Below are 17,817 nucleotides of genomic sequence, written 5' to 3'. Positions count from 1 at the left end.
TACTATTCAATATATAATAATATATATATATATATACCATATATATACATATGTTGAATGATACCACGCAAACATAAGACATATGTATGCAAGAGGGTGTATATGACTATAGAGTAGGCAGCGTGTAACTCTAAACCGTAAATGATGCAGATGGTTGTTTGTCGCGCGTTTTTCCAGAGAAGGAAAGGCGGACAGGAGAGGGGAGACAAAAGTGGAAGGGTGCGTGACCGGTACGGAGGACAGATGCTTGAAAAAGCTTTTTTTTCTGGAAGCGGAGAAGAGGGGGTGTGGTGGCTGGGAAGCCTGCCTCTCCGCAGTTTTGACAAGTTTTTCCTTTCAAGGTCCTCGAAGTTCGTGACACACCTTCACAACTTTCCTCAGAGAAGAACATGACCATGCACCCGTATCGCCAGAAAACCACAGAAATTTCAACGAACTATGGCGGGCACTGCTTGCGAACGCTTCCTGTCTTAACAAACTTTGTTTTCCTGTTCGGCCGAGGAGTCACTTCACACACAGTTCAACAACTCGACGCGACCAGAACACAGGGGCCAAGGTACCCGGCGCATGCGCTGAAAAAGTCTGCGTCGATTGTTCGGCGACAAATTCCACGGACGAGAGCGTTCCAGATTCGACGTGACGCCGTCGTGGAGCCTTTTGGGAGGAAGGGCATGGACGTAGAAGAAACGAGAACGTAATTTCGCAGAAGGCTTCCCCGCTCCATGGCTCTTCGCATCTGTCTGATATCGATTTTTTCTCGAACCACGAACGGAAAAACGCCTTCTTGCACCAGCTTGGCGCCTGTCAACGACGTTTCAAAGAGACGCTGGCTCAGTCTCAACTCTTCGTTCTTCTCGCATTCCGAAAAAGCTCCGTTCTCCCTGCTCATCCTTCTGCACTGTCTCTCTCGACACCCTGCTCAGGCGTTCTGTCGTTGCCGCTCTTCAGCTTTCCTCTCCGTAGTCTAGCCACACATGTCGAAGTCCCCCTTCGCAGGAGCAGAACCTCTCGCTTCACCCGTTCTTTGGCAGGGCATGCATCATTCGTCTTGAGTTACAATCCTCTGGACTGCTGCACACGATGCCTGTAACACTCCTCGTCCATTTCGTCTTCTTCTTCTTCTTCAGAAAAATCTTCGTCTGTTCCGTCGGAACTTTCGTCCAAAGGACAGAGGCGACGCCGACTCGCCGCGCGCCCGGCGTCTCCCAAACTCGGCCTCACGCGGCTTTCTAGAGCTGCGAGTTTCTCTGTCTTCTCTCTCTCCGCCTTCCTGGACGAAACGTCCGCCATCGACCCCACAGAGTCCCCCCCCTCCACGACACCCTCCCCTACACTTTCGCCGTCAGTGCGTCGGCTGCTGTCTCTGCGGCTGCTGTCATGCGGATCTACGCTCGCTCTGCGGCTCCTGTCATGCGGATCTACGCTCGCTCTGCGGCTCCTGTCTCCTTGCCCGTTGGAGGAAACAGTCGATCCCCTGACGCTCTTGAGCGCGTCGGAGACCCCAGACGCGTTCCGGCGCCCCTCGAGCCGAGACGCAGACGAAGCGTAGGAACTGGAGATCTTCGACAAAACCTTTCCTAAGAAATCTGCATTCGTCTGCTTCCGCAACGTCGCACTGAAAAACGGGTCGGCTTCGCTGAAGGCGTAGCCACGCGTCGACTGGCGCGGACCGCGGGGCTGCATGCAAACCGACATGACTGGCAGGCTGATACATGCGCCGAAACTCCGAAGGACCCTCCGTCTTCAGAGATGCGAGTGTCGACAGAGGCTCACATAATATCACCTTGTGCAGTCTATAGCCATCGACAAGCATAAACATCCCTCTGCATATACATATATATATATATATATATATATAGCAACAGCGATGGCTACGTACCTATTTGTATATATACATATATATGTGTATATATGTATATATGTATGTATATATGTATACATGCGCGAATATCCAGAGATGCGTTCACGTGGTTCTGTCATTGAATATTGGATGCGAACGTGGTTCTACTCCAAAAGATGTTTTTCTTTCGTTTCTGCAATTCCTTGGCGCTGGAGAGTCCTGACTTCCTGCCTGGTTCGCTCGAGTTTTCGGCGATGGCTTTCACAACATACCCTGGGAGAGCGAGAGCCGCCTGGATATCGCGAAACTCCATCTGGGATGAAGGAGGATCTTGAGCCTGCTGGCGACTCTACGCTGCAGAGAACCGGCTCAGCCTCGGGAGGCGAAGCTTCCACTCCGCGGTCTCGCACCCGCGAGGGCCAGCCTGAGAGATTTCCATTGTATTCCTGAATGACAGGAACCGCAAGTAGCTTGAAAACTGTCAATCCAAAAGCGACACAGAGACTAGGAAGGCGCGAGAAAAAGGAAACACAGAGGTGAAAGGAGAGAAAGACACAGGTTGAGCAACACACACGCACACAGAGCGAGAGTGAGATGCAAAGAAGAGAGAGGGACAGACAAGGCGAAAACTCGCTTCGAAGAGAAGAAACATCCACTCGCCAGTGATCGGTACTCTCCTTTTCTTTGTCTTTCTCGGGACCTTCAGAGAGTGCAGGGGAAACAGAGCACACTGCGAAGAAAGATGTTCCTTCCTCTGAGTCGTGAACAGCATGCACTCCGCTGAAAGGGTCTTTCATCAGTTTGATCGCTACGAAGCCCCCACCCTTTGGCTCGCTCCAAGCTCCAACAGTCAGAAGAACTTTGAGGGGTCGTGCTCGAATGATCTTGATTTGATCCTGTTTGGCCTGTCTGCGTCTCTCTCTGAGTTGCGTTTCGTTCGTCCCTCGCACTGTCTTAGGCGTTTCCCAGTGCTTTCGCGGGAATGGCTGCGCAACTCGAGGCTCGTACCCGCTGCTGGATGAGGTGATAAAGTTGAGGAGCGCAGTTGACTCTGAAGGCCTTCCAGAGCCAGTCGCGAGCGAGACAGAGCGAAGTCACGGCGACGGTGGCGATCACGGCGCAGGCTGCGGCGTCGATGAAGAGGTAAAAGACACAACCCAAGACGCTGCCGGCAAAGCCTGGCCAGCTCGAAAAGAGGAAAACGAACAGCAGACACGCCAACAAGCTGCAAAAGGCAGAACAGAAATCTCCACAGAAACGCATGCATCTATACATTTTTATTGTCTTGAAGTTTATAAAAAAGCCTGTGCAGATTTACAGACGCATCTTGCACGGTCGCAGCGCGAGAAAGGAAGCAGAGAAAAACGATCCAACAAAAAATGGTTTCTCGTCGACCGAGAGAAGATGGACACAGCAGAAACAAAGATGGAGGGAACTCGCTCAGACACACCGCGAGCGAAAGAATACTCAAAAGAACGCGGATTTCGACGCGCGCGCGCGCATATGTGCGTGTGTACAGACACTCCACTATACGATTAAGTTGCGACACAAACCCCAGTTTTACCAAGCAAGTTGATGCGTTACCCTGTCGACACTATAATACAAATATATATATATATATATATGTATATATATATTTATATAGGCAGAGACGTAACATAGGAGGCAAATAGGAGTTTGCTTTTGTAAGGGAAGCATAAGGCGAAAAGCGGGAGAAGACGTACCTGATATAGAAACCTGCCCAGATGATGGTGGTGAGGTAGTACGTCTCGAGAAGGACCTTGATGTTGACGACAATCATATTCATCATGAACATCACGGTTCCGACCATCCAGAGGTCCATCGTCTGGAAAAACAGAGAAAATAGGAGGCTTTCTCTTCGTTGTCTCGCTTTTTCCCTACCTTTCGCTCTCTCCCCGCCCTGCGTTGTCGATTCCTTTTCGCGACGCGAGACTTGCCTCTCCGTCCCCAACCTCTGGAGACACCTTGCAGAGAGAACAGTGTTAGAGCGTACGCAGTCCGTCCGCGTCGAGAAAGCATTTCATCAGCGGTTTATGTCCGAAACTCTCGCGTCCACCTCTGTCTTTTCTCTCGTCGCTTTCCAGCGTTTCCACCCATGCAGTTTCCCTTTTTTCTCTGAACTTCTCCGAGTATCTCTGCATGGTTTCTCTTACGCGACCGGTGGTCGTGGGGACGGCGTTGCAGCCAAAGACGAAGGTGGGGACGACAAAGATGACGATCGCTTGCCAGACGCCGTTCAACATCCACTTTAAGAAGACACGCAGATTGAGATACAGATCGATTTGCCCGCAGCGATACAGCTGAGGATACTTCAAAGCGAGTTTCTTGTCTACATCTTGGTCGAAGACGCCGTAGAGCGTGATCGGAATCTGGAGCAGAGCAGCAGGGATACATGACGCTGGCGAAGATCCCGAGGACGACCGGCGAGACAGTTGAATCCGAAATGGAGAGAAAGAAGTGAAGAAGCGAGGGAGACAGCCAAAGAGCAGAGAGGGAGACACGAAAGCCGGAGGAACACAGAAAAAAGAAATTTCGCCATCAACAGAGAAGATCGAAGAAACAGAGAAAGACGAAGTCAGTGCCGAAACGCTTTCCATGCGAGAGGTGCCTTTCTGCTCTGGAGAGAGAAGGAAACCCTTCCTCTTCCAGCATGAGTTTTCTCTTTCTTCGGTTTCTTTTCGAGATTCAACAGTTTCTCTTCTCTCTCCTCGGTGCCGTTTCCGAACCCGACGCCACGTTGTGTGTGGGCGCTCCGAGGCAGAAACCAGGAATCCTTCCCCTACACCGTAAACAGACTCACAGCGGTGAAGACGACGTTGTACATCTGGTAGAGGAACTCGAAGTAGAATTTCTGGCCAGAGAAGAGAGAAATGTACCCGAAGAAGAACATCGGCAGAACGAGCACCAAGTTCTTGTAAAACATGTAGAGAACCAACTTGGAAATTCGCCGGTAATTCCAACTCCCGTGAGTCAAAAGAAGCGGCAAAAGAAAGCGGAACTGGACGAGTCCGTAGTCGGAGCACTGCACACACAGAGACACAACAAAGAATCCTTTCTCTCCTCTTTCTCCTCGTCTTTCGTCTCTTTCGCTTCCTTATCTTCGTCTTCTCAGCGTTCTCGGTTCCGTTTTCTCCCTGGCTTACATTGAAGGCCTGCATGCCTTCTTCCCCCTTGAGGCCGATGCCGATATCCGCAGACTGAATCATGTTGCAGTCGTTTGCTCCGTCGCCGATCGCCAGAGTGATTTTCTGCAGGTGGCGTTTGATCAGCGAAACCACGGCGCCCTAGAGAAAAAAAAAAGGAAGAGACACTCAAAGGGCAGAATGCGAACAAGTCAAAACCCCGGTGTCCGGCGAGGAGACAGATTCGCAGCGATACGACGACCAGAAGAAAACGGAAAAAAACAAAACTGTGACGCAAGTGATGTTGAAGATCCACAATCGCTCCACAGAGAAAAAAGCTTGTCTCCGCAGTTTCTGAGGGTCGAAAGCGGTCGAGGAGACTCTTGCCACCAACGAAACGCATCCACACTCCGAGGCAATGCTTCCGTCGCAAAGACATCCACAGTTTGATTTCTCGCGACAGAACCAGACTGACGTTTCACCGTTCTTTCGGGCAGGACAGACTTCAACAGACGCTCTCCTCTCTCGCAGTGTGCGTGTCAGTGCTAAAGGGTGAGTCGCATGTCGTTTCTCTCCCCCCAATCGTTCTTCCCTGCCTTGTCTGCTCTTGTCTCTCTGCGTTCTTCTCGCCTTTCTTCTTGACCAACGACCTTTCCCCTTCTTCCATCTCCCCCCAGTTGCTGCTCGCCTCTGTCCACCCGTGGCGGTTCCGACCTTCTGATGAGGCGTTACGCGAGAGCAGATGACAGTTACGCAGTTGGTGCAGACGGAGACGAACAACTGTTCCATGTCCGGCTCGAGCATCTGCTGCAACGCCTCTCCGTCGACGACGAGGGCGTGAGCCTGCCTCTCGCGTCCCGGTGACCCTTTCGCCTCTCCTCGGCCGCTCTTTCCTTGGTGCTTGGCCAAGATGCTCATTTCTTGAGCCTCCAGACGCTCTCGAAGAAGCGCCTTGTCGCGGTCCAGCTCCTCCCATACGTACGTTCGCTGAGTCATCTCCCTCGTCAAGAGAGAAGTCGCAAACCCAATGTTTATTGCCGTCTCCACCTTGTCCCCCGTCAACATCCAGACCTACGCATGCGCCCAAGCAGAACCGGCAGCGTTGACAGCGAGAGAAAGACGCAGGCGAGAAAGTAGGCGGCGAAGGCGCAGAGCCAGCAGAGACAACCAGGGGGAAGAACGAGGTGAAACAGATCGAAGAGCGAGAGAAGGAAAGCGCGAGAACGACGAAGGGAGAGAGAAGGAAAGCGCGAGAACGACGAAGAGGGAGAGAAGGAAAGCGCGAGAACGACGAAGAGGGAGAGAAGAATGAAGCTAGGAAAAGCGGGGAGACGAATGGAGGGAAAGGAACAAGGAGAGAGGAAGAAGGCCGCAAGAAGGAAAGGATCATTTGCATCAAAGACTCACTTTAATGCCGGCAGCTCGGAGTTTCTCGATGGTGTCTGCTACGCCAGCCTGCAATTTGTCCTCCACGCCTGTGATGCCTTGCAACTCCAACTGGACTTCCAGGCGCTCCGCCACTCTGCGAAGAGCATGCACATTGACAGATGCATGCGTCAGCATAATACTTCCATAAATATATCAGCACTGTAACACAACAGAGAGCAATCCTTCTGCGACAGTAACCGATCCCTACAACTCCATTTCCATATATATATATATATATATGCCTATATACATACATATATTTATATATGCACCCACATCCATGTACGTATATAACTATATATACATATGTATTTTCAGGTTTCAGTTGTGAAGGTCCTTGACGCGTCTTGGGACATGGAAGTCTTTTTTTTGGACGCGGCCTGTTCCTCCTGCGTTGTCTTACGCCTCGATTTGTTCTTGGCGTCCGACTGTGGCTCTTTCAGCTTGTTGGTACGCCTGGAACCAAGTGAAGAATTCGTCGGTGTCGACCTCGCGCTTGGCAATGCAGAGCGTTCGAAGGCCGTCGGCTGCGTACTCCTCCATGGTGTTCAGCATTTGCGTCTCGGCTTCTCGGCGCTGCTTGAGCAGAGGCAGAATGACGGTGTCGGCGCCCTTGGTGAAGAGAACGATGCGTTTCTTCGACCGCGGCGCGCGGGTCTGTGTGTCTGCAGAGACCGGATACCGAATCTCGCAGAGCATGCTGCTTCTCTTGCGCTTGCTGGAGAACTCGACCGAGGCGAGAACACGGACGTGGAGTTTCCTCCCCAGGACCGATACTTCGAGTCCGCTCGGCGTCTGGCCGAGAAACTCGATGCCAAAGTGTCTCGCCCCGTAGACCAGCGCGCCTTCGTCGGGACTCGACGCCGAGTACCTGCCGCAGAAGAAGACAGGACGGAGTCCCGATAACAAGTGGAGACGCTTTGCCGACAAGCGCAAACATCCACACCTGGCGAACGCAAGTCTCCGGCATCCTCCCCTCACTCTCTCAACGCGAAAACATGCAAAGAAATACACAAACTCTAAACCCTACACACCGATGCACCATATATATATATATACGAATTCATGATTGCTTGTTAAGACGCAAACGCTCATAATAAATAAATAAATAAATAAATATATATATATATATAAGCGATGTGGCAAAGATGCGAATCTGTGACTCGATGGAGGGAAACATGCCTACCTGCAGACAAGTATACTTTTTGTCATCAGTATATGAATACGTGTACAAATGTGTGAAAGAATGTCTGTCTATGCCTGTATTGGCACATATAAACATACACATTCAAAGGCATACACATGCACATCCATGCACATACAAATACAAATATATATATATATATATATATATATATATATATTTGTATTTGTATCTTTAGATGCGTGAGTTGATGTACGAGATGGAAGACGAGAGAAGGGAGAAGGATTTACGCGCCATGAGAGTGTTTTACCTGGTCATTCCGAAAGGATCTGTTTCCAAGACGACGGCATGGTTGATTGCTAAATGAAGAAAGAAGTCGACCAAATACGGGTGCATCGGATGGTTTGGGTCGTTCAGCTGGTGGCGGAGCGCCGAGTCGACCATCTGCACTTGCGGTGTCGTGGGCTCGTCCGGGGCTGCATGCAAGCAAGCGAAGCATGCGTCCAAAAATGTCGCAGAAAAGAAGCAATAGACATCGAGCGCCTCCATTTGGCGGAAGCAACACAAGCTTCCGCTCTCCTCTACACATACATAGCAATATACAAATATATACACATATCTATATATATCTATATATATAAAGTTATGTAAACATAAGTGTACATATAACGTTGACACCACACATAGAAATACGGTCCTAGCTACAGGCGTATGCATGCCCATAATCCGAAGAACATAACATAAATGCATATATACGTATATATGTAGGTGGATCTATAAATAAATATACATTTACATAGGCACGAACGAGACGGTCATTTGGACAAGCAGACTGAGAGACTGTTACACAGAGAGAACGGTTTTATGCAAGGCGAGAAGAGACCTTCGTTTAAAGGTGTGAATAGATGTGGGTATCTGCAGCCATTCTCCTGTAAGTGCACAGGGAAAGATGGATTCACCGAGAAGTGGAAAGACGATCCAGAATTTGAAACTCGAGTGAGAGAAAGATTCGCTGAGATGTGCGAAGGCAGACAAGAGGAACCGAAAGGGGAACTGGAGAATTCGGAGGTGACGAAGAACATGAAAGGAGATCAAAAGTGAAAAGCGGCATATTTTGTCTGTTGTGTTGGCCTACGCGGCAGAGGATCGGCGGGGACTGGAAGCCCCAGACGTCGAAGTGCCTGTCTTCTAACCTCAGTCAGACCTTGTCCGTAACTTAGTCCTGAGAAGATATCAAAGCGCAATCTCCTTCATCTCTCGCACGAGCATATATAGGAAACAAGCAAGGACAATTTGAACGAGAAGCAAACTTTTGACCGACATATCTGACTTGTGGAGAGCTGCTCTCTTTTCATAATCGCCTCCAGGGACGACAAGAGGCTTTCGACTTCTTGCTTGTCACATTCGAAATTCATTCCAGGGAGGACTTCACCCGCCCAACTGTCCAGCCGCAAGGACTACTTCGATGATCTCGCTCTCAGTCCATGTTTCCCCGCTCTTTTCAGATTCTTCACCTCTGACGCGGGTACTTCCTCTTCACCGCCTCCGTCGCATGCACACAAACACTCTGTTGTCTTTGTCTTCTTCCTTCTTCCATCTTCTTTCTTCTTCTTCCTTCTTCTTCCCTCGTTTCTTCTTTCTCTTTCACCCCTCGTCGCTGCTTCTTCTCGCTTCTTCTTAAACTCTCCGCCCTCTCCGGGTGTCGGCTACCTCGGACGCAGCACTTGCGGAATTCCATGACGTTGGAAGTCATCGTGCCAGTTTTGTCGCTGAAGATGTAGGAAACTTGTCCGAGTTCTTCGTTCAAGTCGCTGGTTCGCGGCCAAGCGCCCTGCTCCGGCGTCCTGCGCTCTGGGGGTCGTGCGGCGAGGCCTGGGGAATGGGCCTCCTTCTCCTCCGTCCTTTCGTCGGCGACTCGACTGACCGCCGACTTCGGAGAGCCTGTCGCGACGAACGCGATCTCACGTCCTCCCCGCCCCCCCGCTGGCGAGCGCGACCTGCGCGTCTCTTCTCGAGGGATAGAGGTGTAGGAAGATCGCGCCGAGCAGCGGGACTCCGACATTTCTTGCCCCACAACGCATGCAGTGCGAAAAACGCGAGTGTCTCCTCTCGAGGCCGCGGACGGCCCTGAGGCCTCATACGACGGAGACAGAGAGTCCCCACGCGTCAAACTTGTTGCCTCCCGGTTCGCGTCGCGAGCGGGGGGGCGACGCAGGGAAAGGCGAGAGAAGAAGCGACAGAGAGAAAGAAGAGGCGAGAGAGGAAGAACGTCCAGGTAGCCAAGGCCGTCTCGAATGTTCTCGCCGACCTCTGCCTTCTCCAGAGAGAACTTCGAGGAGCGGGTGCTGGAAGGAGCGGCTGCGAACGAAACTGGAGAACGCGCCGGGCCTGCCGAGGCGACTTTCCCCGTGTCCGGCGGCGCTTGAAGCGTCTGAGGAACAGAAAAACGCGACGACGCGGAAAACAAGAGAGAAGACCTCTGTCCGTCTCGCGACGGAGGTCTCGCCTCGAGGCCCAAGCAAGAATGGCATGCCTCGTCGAGACGTCGTCGCTCTTCTCGTTCGCCTGACCCCGCTGGGTCCAGGGAAGATGCTGGCGATCGCAAAGAAGGAAAACCAAGGCGATCGTCACAGGCATCTTCTCCGTCAGAAGCCGAGACAAGGCTCGCAGCGTGCCGTTCAACCGAGTGAAACGAGAGCGCCATCGACCCCGTAGGTTGTCCCTCCCCATCGGATCGGTCCTCTTTCACAGAATTCATTCTCGAATTTTCTCTGGACTCGCTTCTCGAATTTCTTCTCGAGGCTCTCCTCGAAGATCTGTGAGTCTGTTCAGAGCGTCTGTCCGACGCTGAGTCTCGCCGCCTGTCGCTTCCCCGCTGGCCGTTCTCGCCGGCGGAGCACAGGGCGAGAGCGGACGGCCTGTCGGAGAGAGAGGAGACAGAGTGGCCGATGTGAGGTTCCGGGGACGCTCTGGAGCCCAACGGCTGGGCTGCGGGATCTGTGGGGGGTCCAGCTTCCAGGTTCTGCGCTTTGGGGACTGGGTGGAAAAACATGCTTTCGTCTTGCGCGATAAAGAGCGACTGCAGAGCCTTGACCATGCCCATTTGGAGCACGAGAGAAATAGGCACCAAGTTGCAAGTCAAGACCATCCACGTAAAAAAGTTTAAAATGCCTGCACACACATGGAGACCCAGCGAACAACGGCTAGAGAACGAGAGCGACCAGGGAGACGAGAAGGAGACGCGAAGCAGTTGAAGAGGCGAAAGAGTGTCTCGACGAGAGAAAAAACGGTCTTAGGCGGAAAGAAGAAGTGAGAAAAAAGAGAAAGAAGGAGACGGACAGAAACCAGAAGGACAGTGCGTGCGAAACGACAAGCTACTGAAGAGGTGAAGAAGGATACGAAATACGAGACAGAGCAGAAGCGGGCAGGGAGGACAAAAAGACGACAAAACCAACACGGACAGTCTCCGTCGTTTCCTTTTTTGCTTGCCGACCCAAGTTCTGCTTCGTTTCAACCACTCGAGAAGCCAATTCAGGTCGCCGCAGCCTTCTCTCAGCTCAGCGTTTCCTCCCCACATCGATCTTTTTTCTTCACAACAAAGTCAAGACACGCGTCGCCTCTTCTCCCCTTCTCTCTCTGTTTTGGCCTTGCGTCTCCTTCATCTGTGCCGCTTCATCGGCACTTACAGAAGACGACGGGGCCTTCAGAGTTCCCAGCGGCAGTCAAGTACGTTCGCGCCTTCGCCGTCGGATCGAATAAGAGAACGGTGTGGCCGACGGAAACACTCAGACACAGCAGCGTTTGAACAAACCAAATGGAGAGAGTCAATCTGTTCGTCAGACGCTCGACTCGGGAACTCTTCCGCGGTGGGGTTGAACTGTTCTGAAAAAAGAATCAGACACGCCAATCTTCCAACCGCCGTCTTCCCCCACATATCAACAGATATATATATATATATATAAACATATTTACAGTATGGAGTCTCGATGAAGTACGTACGTCCTAGTGGAGCTGTCTATCGCTCTACAGATATTTGCGCATGTGCGTCTAGGTGCCACAAACTCTCAGAACAGAAATATCTATCGTGTAGCCTCTCCAGAATACGCTATCGGTGTCCAAATATATATACATATATATATATATATATGTATATACCTCCCACGGAATGTCCCAGTTAATGGATCTCGCCATCCACTTCGGTATATGCTTGTGCGAGTCTCTGTCTCTGGCGACCAGCAGGGAGTACGAGGAGAGGCGTCTCGTGTCGCTGGCGTCTGTGGGGTGAGAGTCCAAGCGGAGTTTTGTTGCTTGCTCTCAGCAGGCAGATGGAGAGACGACGGGCGTTCCTTCCCTTTTCTTCTGCGGGTCTCCGCGTACCATTTGGATCTTCGTTTCCTGTCCGGTATAGACAACCAAGCCGAGGATCCACTCAGTGTTTCTCAGTCTGCAGCCTCGGAGGAGGAGCTGTTGAACGGAGAGCGCGGCGTCGACCTGCGGCCAGGCGCGGAGCGTTCCGCAGCGCGCTTTGTTCGCGAAGGCTGCGGCTGCGTCGAGTTCCGAGTCGTCGGTCTCGCCCAAGTCGCACGAGCCGGCGTCGAGTTCGAGGACGCCCTCGTACGTATTCAAGTCGCGATTCGGGACCTGGCAACGGATCCTGCCCGCGCGCGTGAGAAGGTAGCACACCGCGAGAGGGAGGAAACTGCCGAGCCACTCGAAAGTCACTCTGTGAGTCTGTTTGAGCTTCAGATTCGTCTCGCCGTCCAAGCTCGCGGTCTCGACGAAGGCTCCGCCTCGAGTGTCGGAAGTCGCGAGAAGCACCATGTCTGCCGGGAAGCAGTCGTTCTTCAGACACAGAATGACGTCCCCGACTTGGACGTCTTTCCACTGCTTCGGAGTGATGCCGAGGTCGCGCGCCTGCGCCGAAGTCAAACCGAGTTGCGCTGCCGCTGCGCATTCCGCAGTCGCGACGAGGTCCTCCGCAGACAGCTGGAGAAGAAGTGGAGACGAGAGCGCGAAGGAGACTCGAGACGCGGGAGAGAAAACGGGAGTTGAGACGACGAGGAGCGACTCATCAGGGCAGAGTTGCGGAGAACAGACAGTTGGGGAAGAAAGCGGACCAGAGGAGAAACACAAGAAGAAAATGGGCAGACAGAGACCGTGTGAAACGAGAGAGAGGAGAGAGAGGGCAGAGACAAAAGCACGGGCATGGAGCAAAGGGTGGCCACGGAGAAGTCAAAGACGGGAGAGACGACAGAAGAGACGGAAGGGAGAAGAAAGAAGGGGGACACAGAGAGAGAGAAGAATCCGGAAAAAGAAGCGGAAATACATTAACAGAGCGAGAGAAAAATGAAAAACAGATGGAGAGCCGAAAGAAGGAAGAGACAGAAGCATGGAATGGGGAGAAAAGAAGAGGAACGACGCTGAAAGAGAAAGAAGCGAAAGAGAAACACCCCGCGAAGAGAAAAGACAGAGGGGCCAGGGACAACTGGAAATAGAGTCCCTGTTTTTCAATCAAATTCGAGATGTCTACGACTGGCAAAGGAATCCTTCTTCGGGAGTCTGCCAAGTGAAAAAAGGGAAAGACGCAAGGAAAAAACTTCGAAAATTCCTTACGTACCCCCGAGCTCCGACTTGTTCTCCTGACTTCGACTGCGACATCCTTCGCGTCCCTCAGCCGCAGCGAGCAGGCAGCTCGGTCGGGTGCCATGGCAATGCAGTGAGTGACCTGACGAGCGAATCGTTTTCGAAAAGACGAATGAAAACGGTGGACGACATCTCAGAACGAGAATGCGCGGCCGCAGACACAGTCGGCGACAGGCACGAACAAAAAGAAAAGACAAGAAGTGGAGGAACGGGGCGAGCCCAAGAAAACTCAGAACAAAGGAACAGGCCTAAAACAGCGAAGCGAGAGGAGAAAGAGAAAACAGAGGCGCATGGAAAGGAAGGGTGGAAAGGAACGCAATGAAGGCACACTACAGGCAGAAGACGTGGAAAGACACAGTAACGACCGAGACACAGGGAACAGGGGAGCAGGAGACAGACGAAAGAGAGACTGGAGGAAAGAAGCACCTGAAAAGACACCCGAAGACGCAAGATAGAGAAAAAGAAGTTTCCAAAGACGAAGCGAGCGAACCTGTCCGTTTTCGATGCGGTCTGATCGGTGTCGCTGCCAGTCTTCAAAAGCATCTTTCGCTGCGTTCACAACGAGGACGATCGAGAGAGGCAGCGCGAGGGTCGGGACGCCGTTGGTTGTGGAGATCTGCGGAGAAAAACGCAGTGTCTTGAGAGAGGACAGCTAAAAGAGAGGGGCCGGGGAGAGTCACAACAGAAGAGACATCCCACAAGAGGCAGAGCTCGGCGGGTGGCGGCGGTTTTGACTCGCTTGGAGAACGGACACAGGTCAAGACAGAGATTCCTAAGAGACCAGGAGAGCAGAGAATGCAGAATGCGAGTCCTCAGAAAAGACTACACGCAAGAAGAGACGACGCAGAGAGTCAGCAGGTCAGAGAAGCAAGGAAAAGCATGCGAAGCAAGGATCGCGAAGATGCAGAGATAATCCAGAAGAGGACCCGCGAGTCCTTACCTGAGGAATCATTTGGAGACAGCAAATGACGACGAAGTACACGTTGGAGACTTTATGGAACTGCTCCCAAAGGTTTTTTACAACGAAATTCCAGACAGTGTACTTGGACGTGACCACGGCGTTCGAAGCCGTCTTCATCTCCTGTGTTCCGCCCACCCTCACGACCCAGTCCTCCAGAGGACTGAGAGGGCCAGGAAAAACGAACAGAGAAAAAGAAAGAAAAATCATAAAAGAGAGGAAACGAAGTCAGCGAGAGAAGAAAACAGAGCAACACCGAAAAAGAAAACAAGACACGTGAACAAACTGGAATCCTCGAGATCGGCCCACAGAGGAACGCAGCTGAAGAAGTTCGGCGGACCCTGGAGGACGCGCCAGGGCAGACGCCGAAAACGCGCTAGGCAAGCCGTGAGGCGAAACAAGGGAGAGGAAAATTTACGTGTACCACAGGAGCAGGATGGTACCCTTTCTTTTCATTCAGTAACTGCCGACTCTCTTTCATTCTCTCTTTTGTCCTGCCTCTTCCAAACCGATCGCGTCCCCCTTGCTTCCTCTTTGTCGCTTCCCTTCCTCTGCCCCCCCCCCCAGTCTCCGTGTCTCCTGCAGGGTCTTCCTCTCTCTCCTCTCCTCCTCCCGCGTCTCTCCCTCCCTCCAGTTATCTGTCCTTCCCTCTCTCCAAGTGTATCTTCTCCCCACCATCCGCTAGTTTCCTCTGAGTCCCCCTTTCTCTGCACCCGCTTCCCTCTGTGGATACTGGGAGAAAAACGGTTATTGGCTTGTTCCTTTTTCCAGGATCTGTGAAAGACGCAGAAGAAACTTACGGAGACTTGCTTCCTCCGATCCCCATGGTTCCAACGCAGAAGAGAGAAGAGTGTGACCCTCCGAGTTGAAGGCGAAGGAGAAAAACAAAAAGAGGGACGGAGGCGACGAGCAAGCCGGCGGCGACGCAGGTCGGACCGATGAAGAGCAACACAGAGGAGAGGACGAAGGAGTGGAAAAGCGTGAGAGGAGGAGAGAGACTCTGCTACTCTCGGTTCCTTCGGTCCCTTTCGAGATGCGCAGACGAACGAGGTGGCGCTGTCGCCCGAACGACATGCAGAGCAGACGCACGTCGTCCGCAGTCTTCTTCCATGATCAAGAAACGCGACGGCACCGTGAAGAAATCGGCTTCTCTCCAATTGCCCTTCTCTCGTCTCGAACGACTAAAAAGGAAAGACTCAACTCTCTCCGTCTCTCACGGCCCTTCGCTGCGGCGCCAGCAGAGGTGAACGCGGCGTCGAAAAAATCGAGGAAAAAAACTTCCGCTCCAGAGCAGGTGCCCCGTCTCTGCCGGGGAAGACCTCAGGTGTATGTACACATCAGAGCTCGACGAAGACTCGGGTGTATGTACACCTCGGGGCGCGGAGGGAAAACGGGAGACCGTCCGCCCCGGCCTCCAGCTAGCCTTGCGACAGGATGAAAACAGCAGACAGCTGCGTTCTCGTGGGCGTTGAGCGAGAGAAATACATCTTTTCTGTCCGCCGCCCTTGCTGCAGGTCGAGACAGAAAGAGGAGATTCGTGAGGCGAGGAGGCGAGCGCTCGCTCTCGGCCTGGAGGGAAAAGAGAAGAACCAGGTGGAGGCACCCAAACACGCTTGTGTTTCTCGTTCGCAGATCTAGCAAGCAAAGACGCGGCGGACGGACGTAGAAGAAAGCAGACTGCGGAAGCGAAGAGAAAAATATCCGCGGAAAAGACATGAGGAGGCATGAGAAAGAAACGAGTTTGCGCAGCGATCCACTCTTATCTCGCTTGCTGGTCTGCGGGTGCGCGCGACCCCTTTCCGCGCGGTCGTCTTCTCTCAGTGGGTTTCTCGTTCTCTCCTCGAAAGCGTGAGCCGGCGGCGTAGATGCGTTGCTTTTCCAGAAGGATGTCGTTTCTGTTGGCGGTCTTGCGAAGAGGAAAAAACAAACACCCGCGAGAGAACGCCCCGGTTTCCGGCATTCCTTCCCGGTCCTGGGTGCCGTGTCTCGTTCCTCCCCGCGCTTCGAGACAGAGCCAGCGAAAAGCTGGAAGCCCGGACGCCGAGCGCAGTGTATGTACACCGGGGAAAGAACGGGAGAAGGCAGACAGAAGAAGAGTGGAGATGGGCAGAAATGTGAAAGGACGCTTGGATTCGACGAGGGGATCACTGAAGTTCTGGATCTGGGTCTTTTCCTCTGCATTCAAAGGGGAAGAAGAAGGACGCGTCTACGCTGCTGGTACAGAGGAATTGACCAGACCTGTTCAGACAGGAAGTCAATGAGAGTAGGATGCTTCATCCTCTTGGTCTTCAGCGCTTCTCGACGTCCTACACGGCGAACTGCTCTGTTTCGCATCTGAGGGTACAAGCATCCACAATGGACATTCTTCAGGCAGAGTGGAGGCGGTAGCCACACAGGAGGAACGACGGCTCTCGCGGGTCTCGAAATCGCGTTTCGCTTTGATCTTCCCTCGATCTCCTTTCCAAGGTCGCCTTTCCTCGATTGACAACTTCTTCGTTTCTCTCGGCGTCTGAGTTTCTCGAAGGAGCTGCGCTCTCGTCTGTGCTTGTCAGAACGCTCTTCTTGTCTCTGTTCGTTCCTCCTTCTGCCATTGATTCCCTCACTGCTTTGTTCACCGCTTTGCTCGTTGCTTTCCCTACTGTCTTCCACTGCGTTTTCTGTCTTCTTCTGTGCAGGTCCCTTGTGAGTTTCTCGCCATTTTGTCTGCTCGACTTTCGTCTCGCACTTCCCGTCTTCTCTCGCTTCACTTCGCCTCCTCCGCTCTCTGAGGAGCGAAGAGCACTCACATGTCTTTTCGTCAAGGCGTCGAAACTGAGATATGCGGCGTAGCGCAGACAGCAGATGTAGCTCTCTTCTTTCACCGTGGCCGCGAAAAGGAAACTCGAGTGCTTCTGAGTGCAGAGGTGGACGTTGTAAAGACAAAAAGGCCTCGTTTCAGGAGGAGGCGCGTCTGCGACAGCGTTACTTACGAGCTGTCTCTGAGGACTGTCTCCTCCTGTCTGCGGCCTCCACTTCTTCTTTGCGCTGCTCCTCTTCGTCGCTCAGAGACTCGCGAAAGAGGAGAGCGAAAGAAGACTGTGGCCGTGAAAAATGTCTTCTGTCGTGAAGAAGCCGCTTCCACTCCCACCAGCGTTTCGCTCCGGCGAAGAAGCGCGAACGGCAGGCGAAAGGCACTGAAGAGGATTTCCAGAAGAGAACTCTAATAAAACCAGGAAATGGCGGGGAACGCCTGTCTTTCGAACTAGATGAAACATCCACTCTGCGTTTTGCTCAGGACATGAGAAAAACTCAACTGTAGCAGAAATCCAGCAAGGTATAAAGACTCACGCCTCATCGAGACACCTCAGATAAGACGCTTGGCAGTGCCTTGCTTCTCATACCCGAACGTTTGTGCTTTCGTTGACCGAGTTGTGCAAGGGTACTTCTCACTTAGAGACAGACGCAGCTCCCTCTTCTATACCGTTTACAGGAGCAGTTGAAAGGGATCTGCTTCTTCGGACTTTGTGAAACTCGGTTTTCAGCTCTCCTGTCTCCTAAAAGCAGAATCTGCGAGGGAGACATTCCTGTTTTCTCTGCAACATTTCACGGCGGGCGCATCTACGAGAAAAGCTGACGTTCTCGTCTGCTCACTGGAATTGAAAGTCTGTAGAAAACGGTGTAG

General features: G+C 52.4%; 1 protein-coding gene across 1 annotated transcript; it reads right to left on the bottom strand.

The window, feature by feature from the left end:
* Positions 1 to 66: 66 nt before the first annotated feature.
* TGME49_247690 (phospholipid-translocating P-type ATPase, flippase subfamily protein) lies at positions 67 to 15,855 on the bottom strand. Its single transcript, XM_002367095.2, has 19 exons — positions 14,957 to 15,855; positions 14,139 to 14,319; positions 13,689 to 13,814; positions 13,173 to 13,280; positions 11,933 to 12,541; positions 11,242 to 11,437; positions 9,266 to 10,726; positions 8,691 to 8,777; positions 7,866 to 8,031; positions 6,815 to 7,282; positions 6,391 to 6,505; positions 5,698 to 6,054; positions 5,005 to 5,145; positions 4,662 to 4,883; positions 4,015 to 4,230; positions 3,565 to 3,686; positions 2,849 to 3,065; positions 2,113 to 2,286; positions 67 to 1,677 (listed from the first exon to the last, which is right to left on the bottom strand). Exons 1-19 carry the CDS (start codon positions 14,980 to 14,982, stop codon positions 1,054 to 1,056), a joined length of 5,616 nt encoding a protein of 1,871 aa, XP_002367136.1. The 5' UTR covers positions 14,983 to 15,855; the 3' UTR covers positions 67 to 1,053.
* Positions 15,856 to 17,817: the final 1,962 nt, after the last annotated feature.

Source organism: Toxoplasma gondii, chromosome XII (assembly GCF_000006565.2).
Source record: "Toxoplasma gondii ME49 chromosome XII, whole genome shotgun sequence".
In the NCBI taxonomy this organism is placed as follows: Eukaryota; Apicomplexa; class Conoidasida; order Eucoccidiorida; family Sarcocystidae; genus Toxoplasma; species Toxoplasma gondii.
The sequence above is the reverse complement of the archived record's forward strand: the minus strand, read 5'-3'. Positions and strand labels throughout refer to the sequence as shown.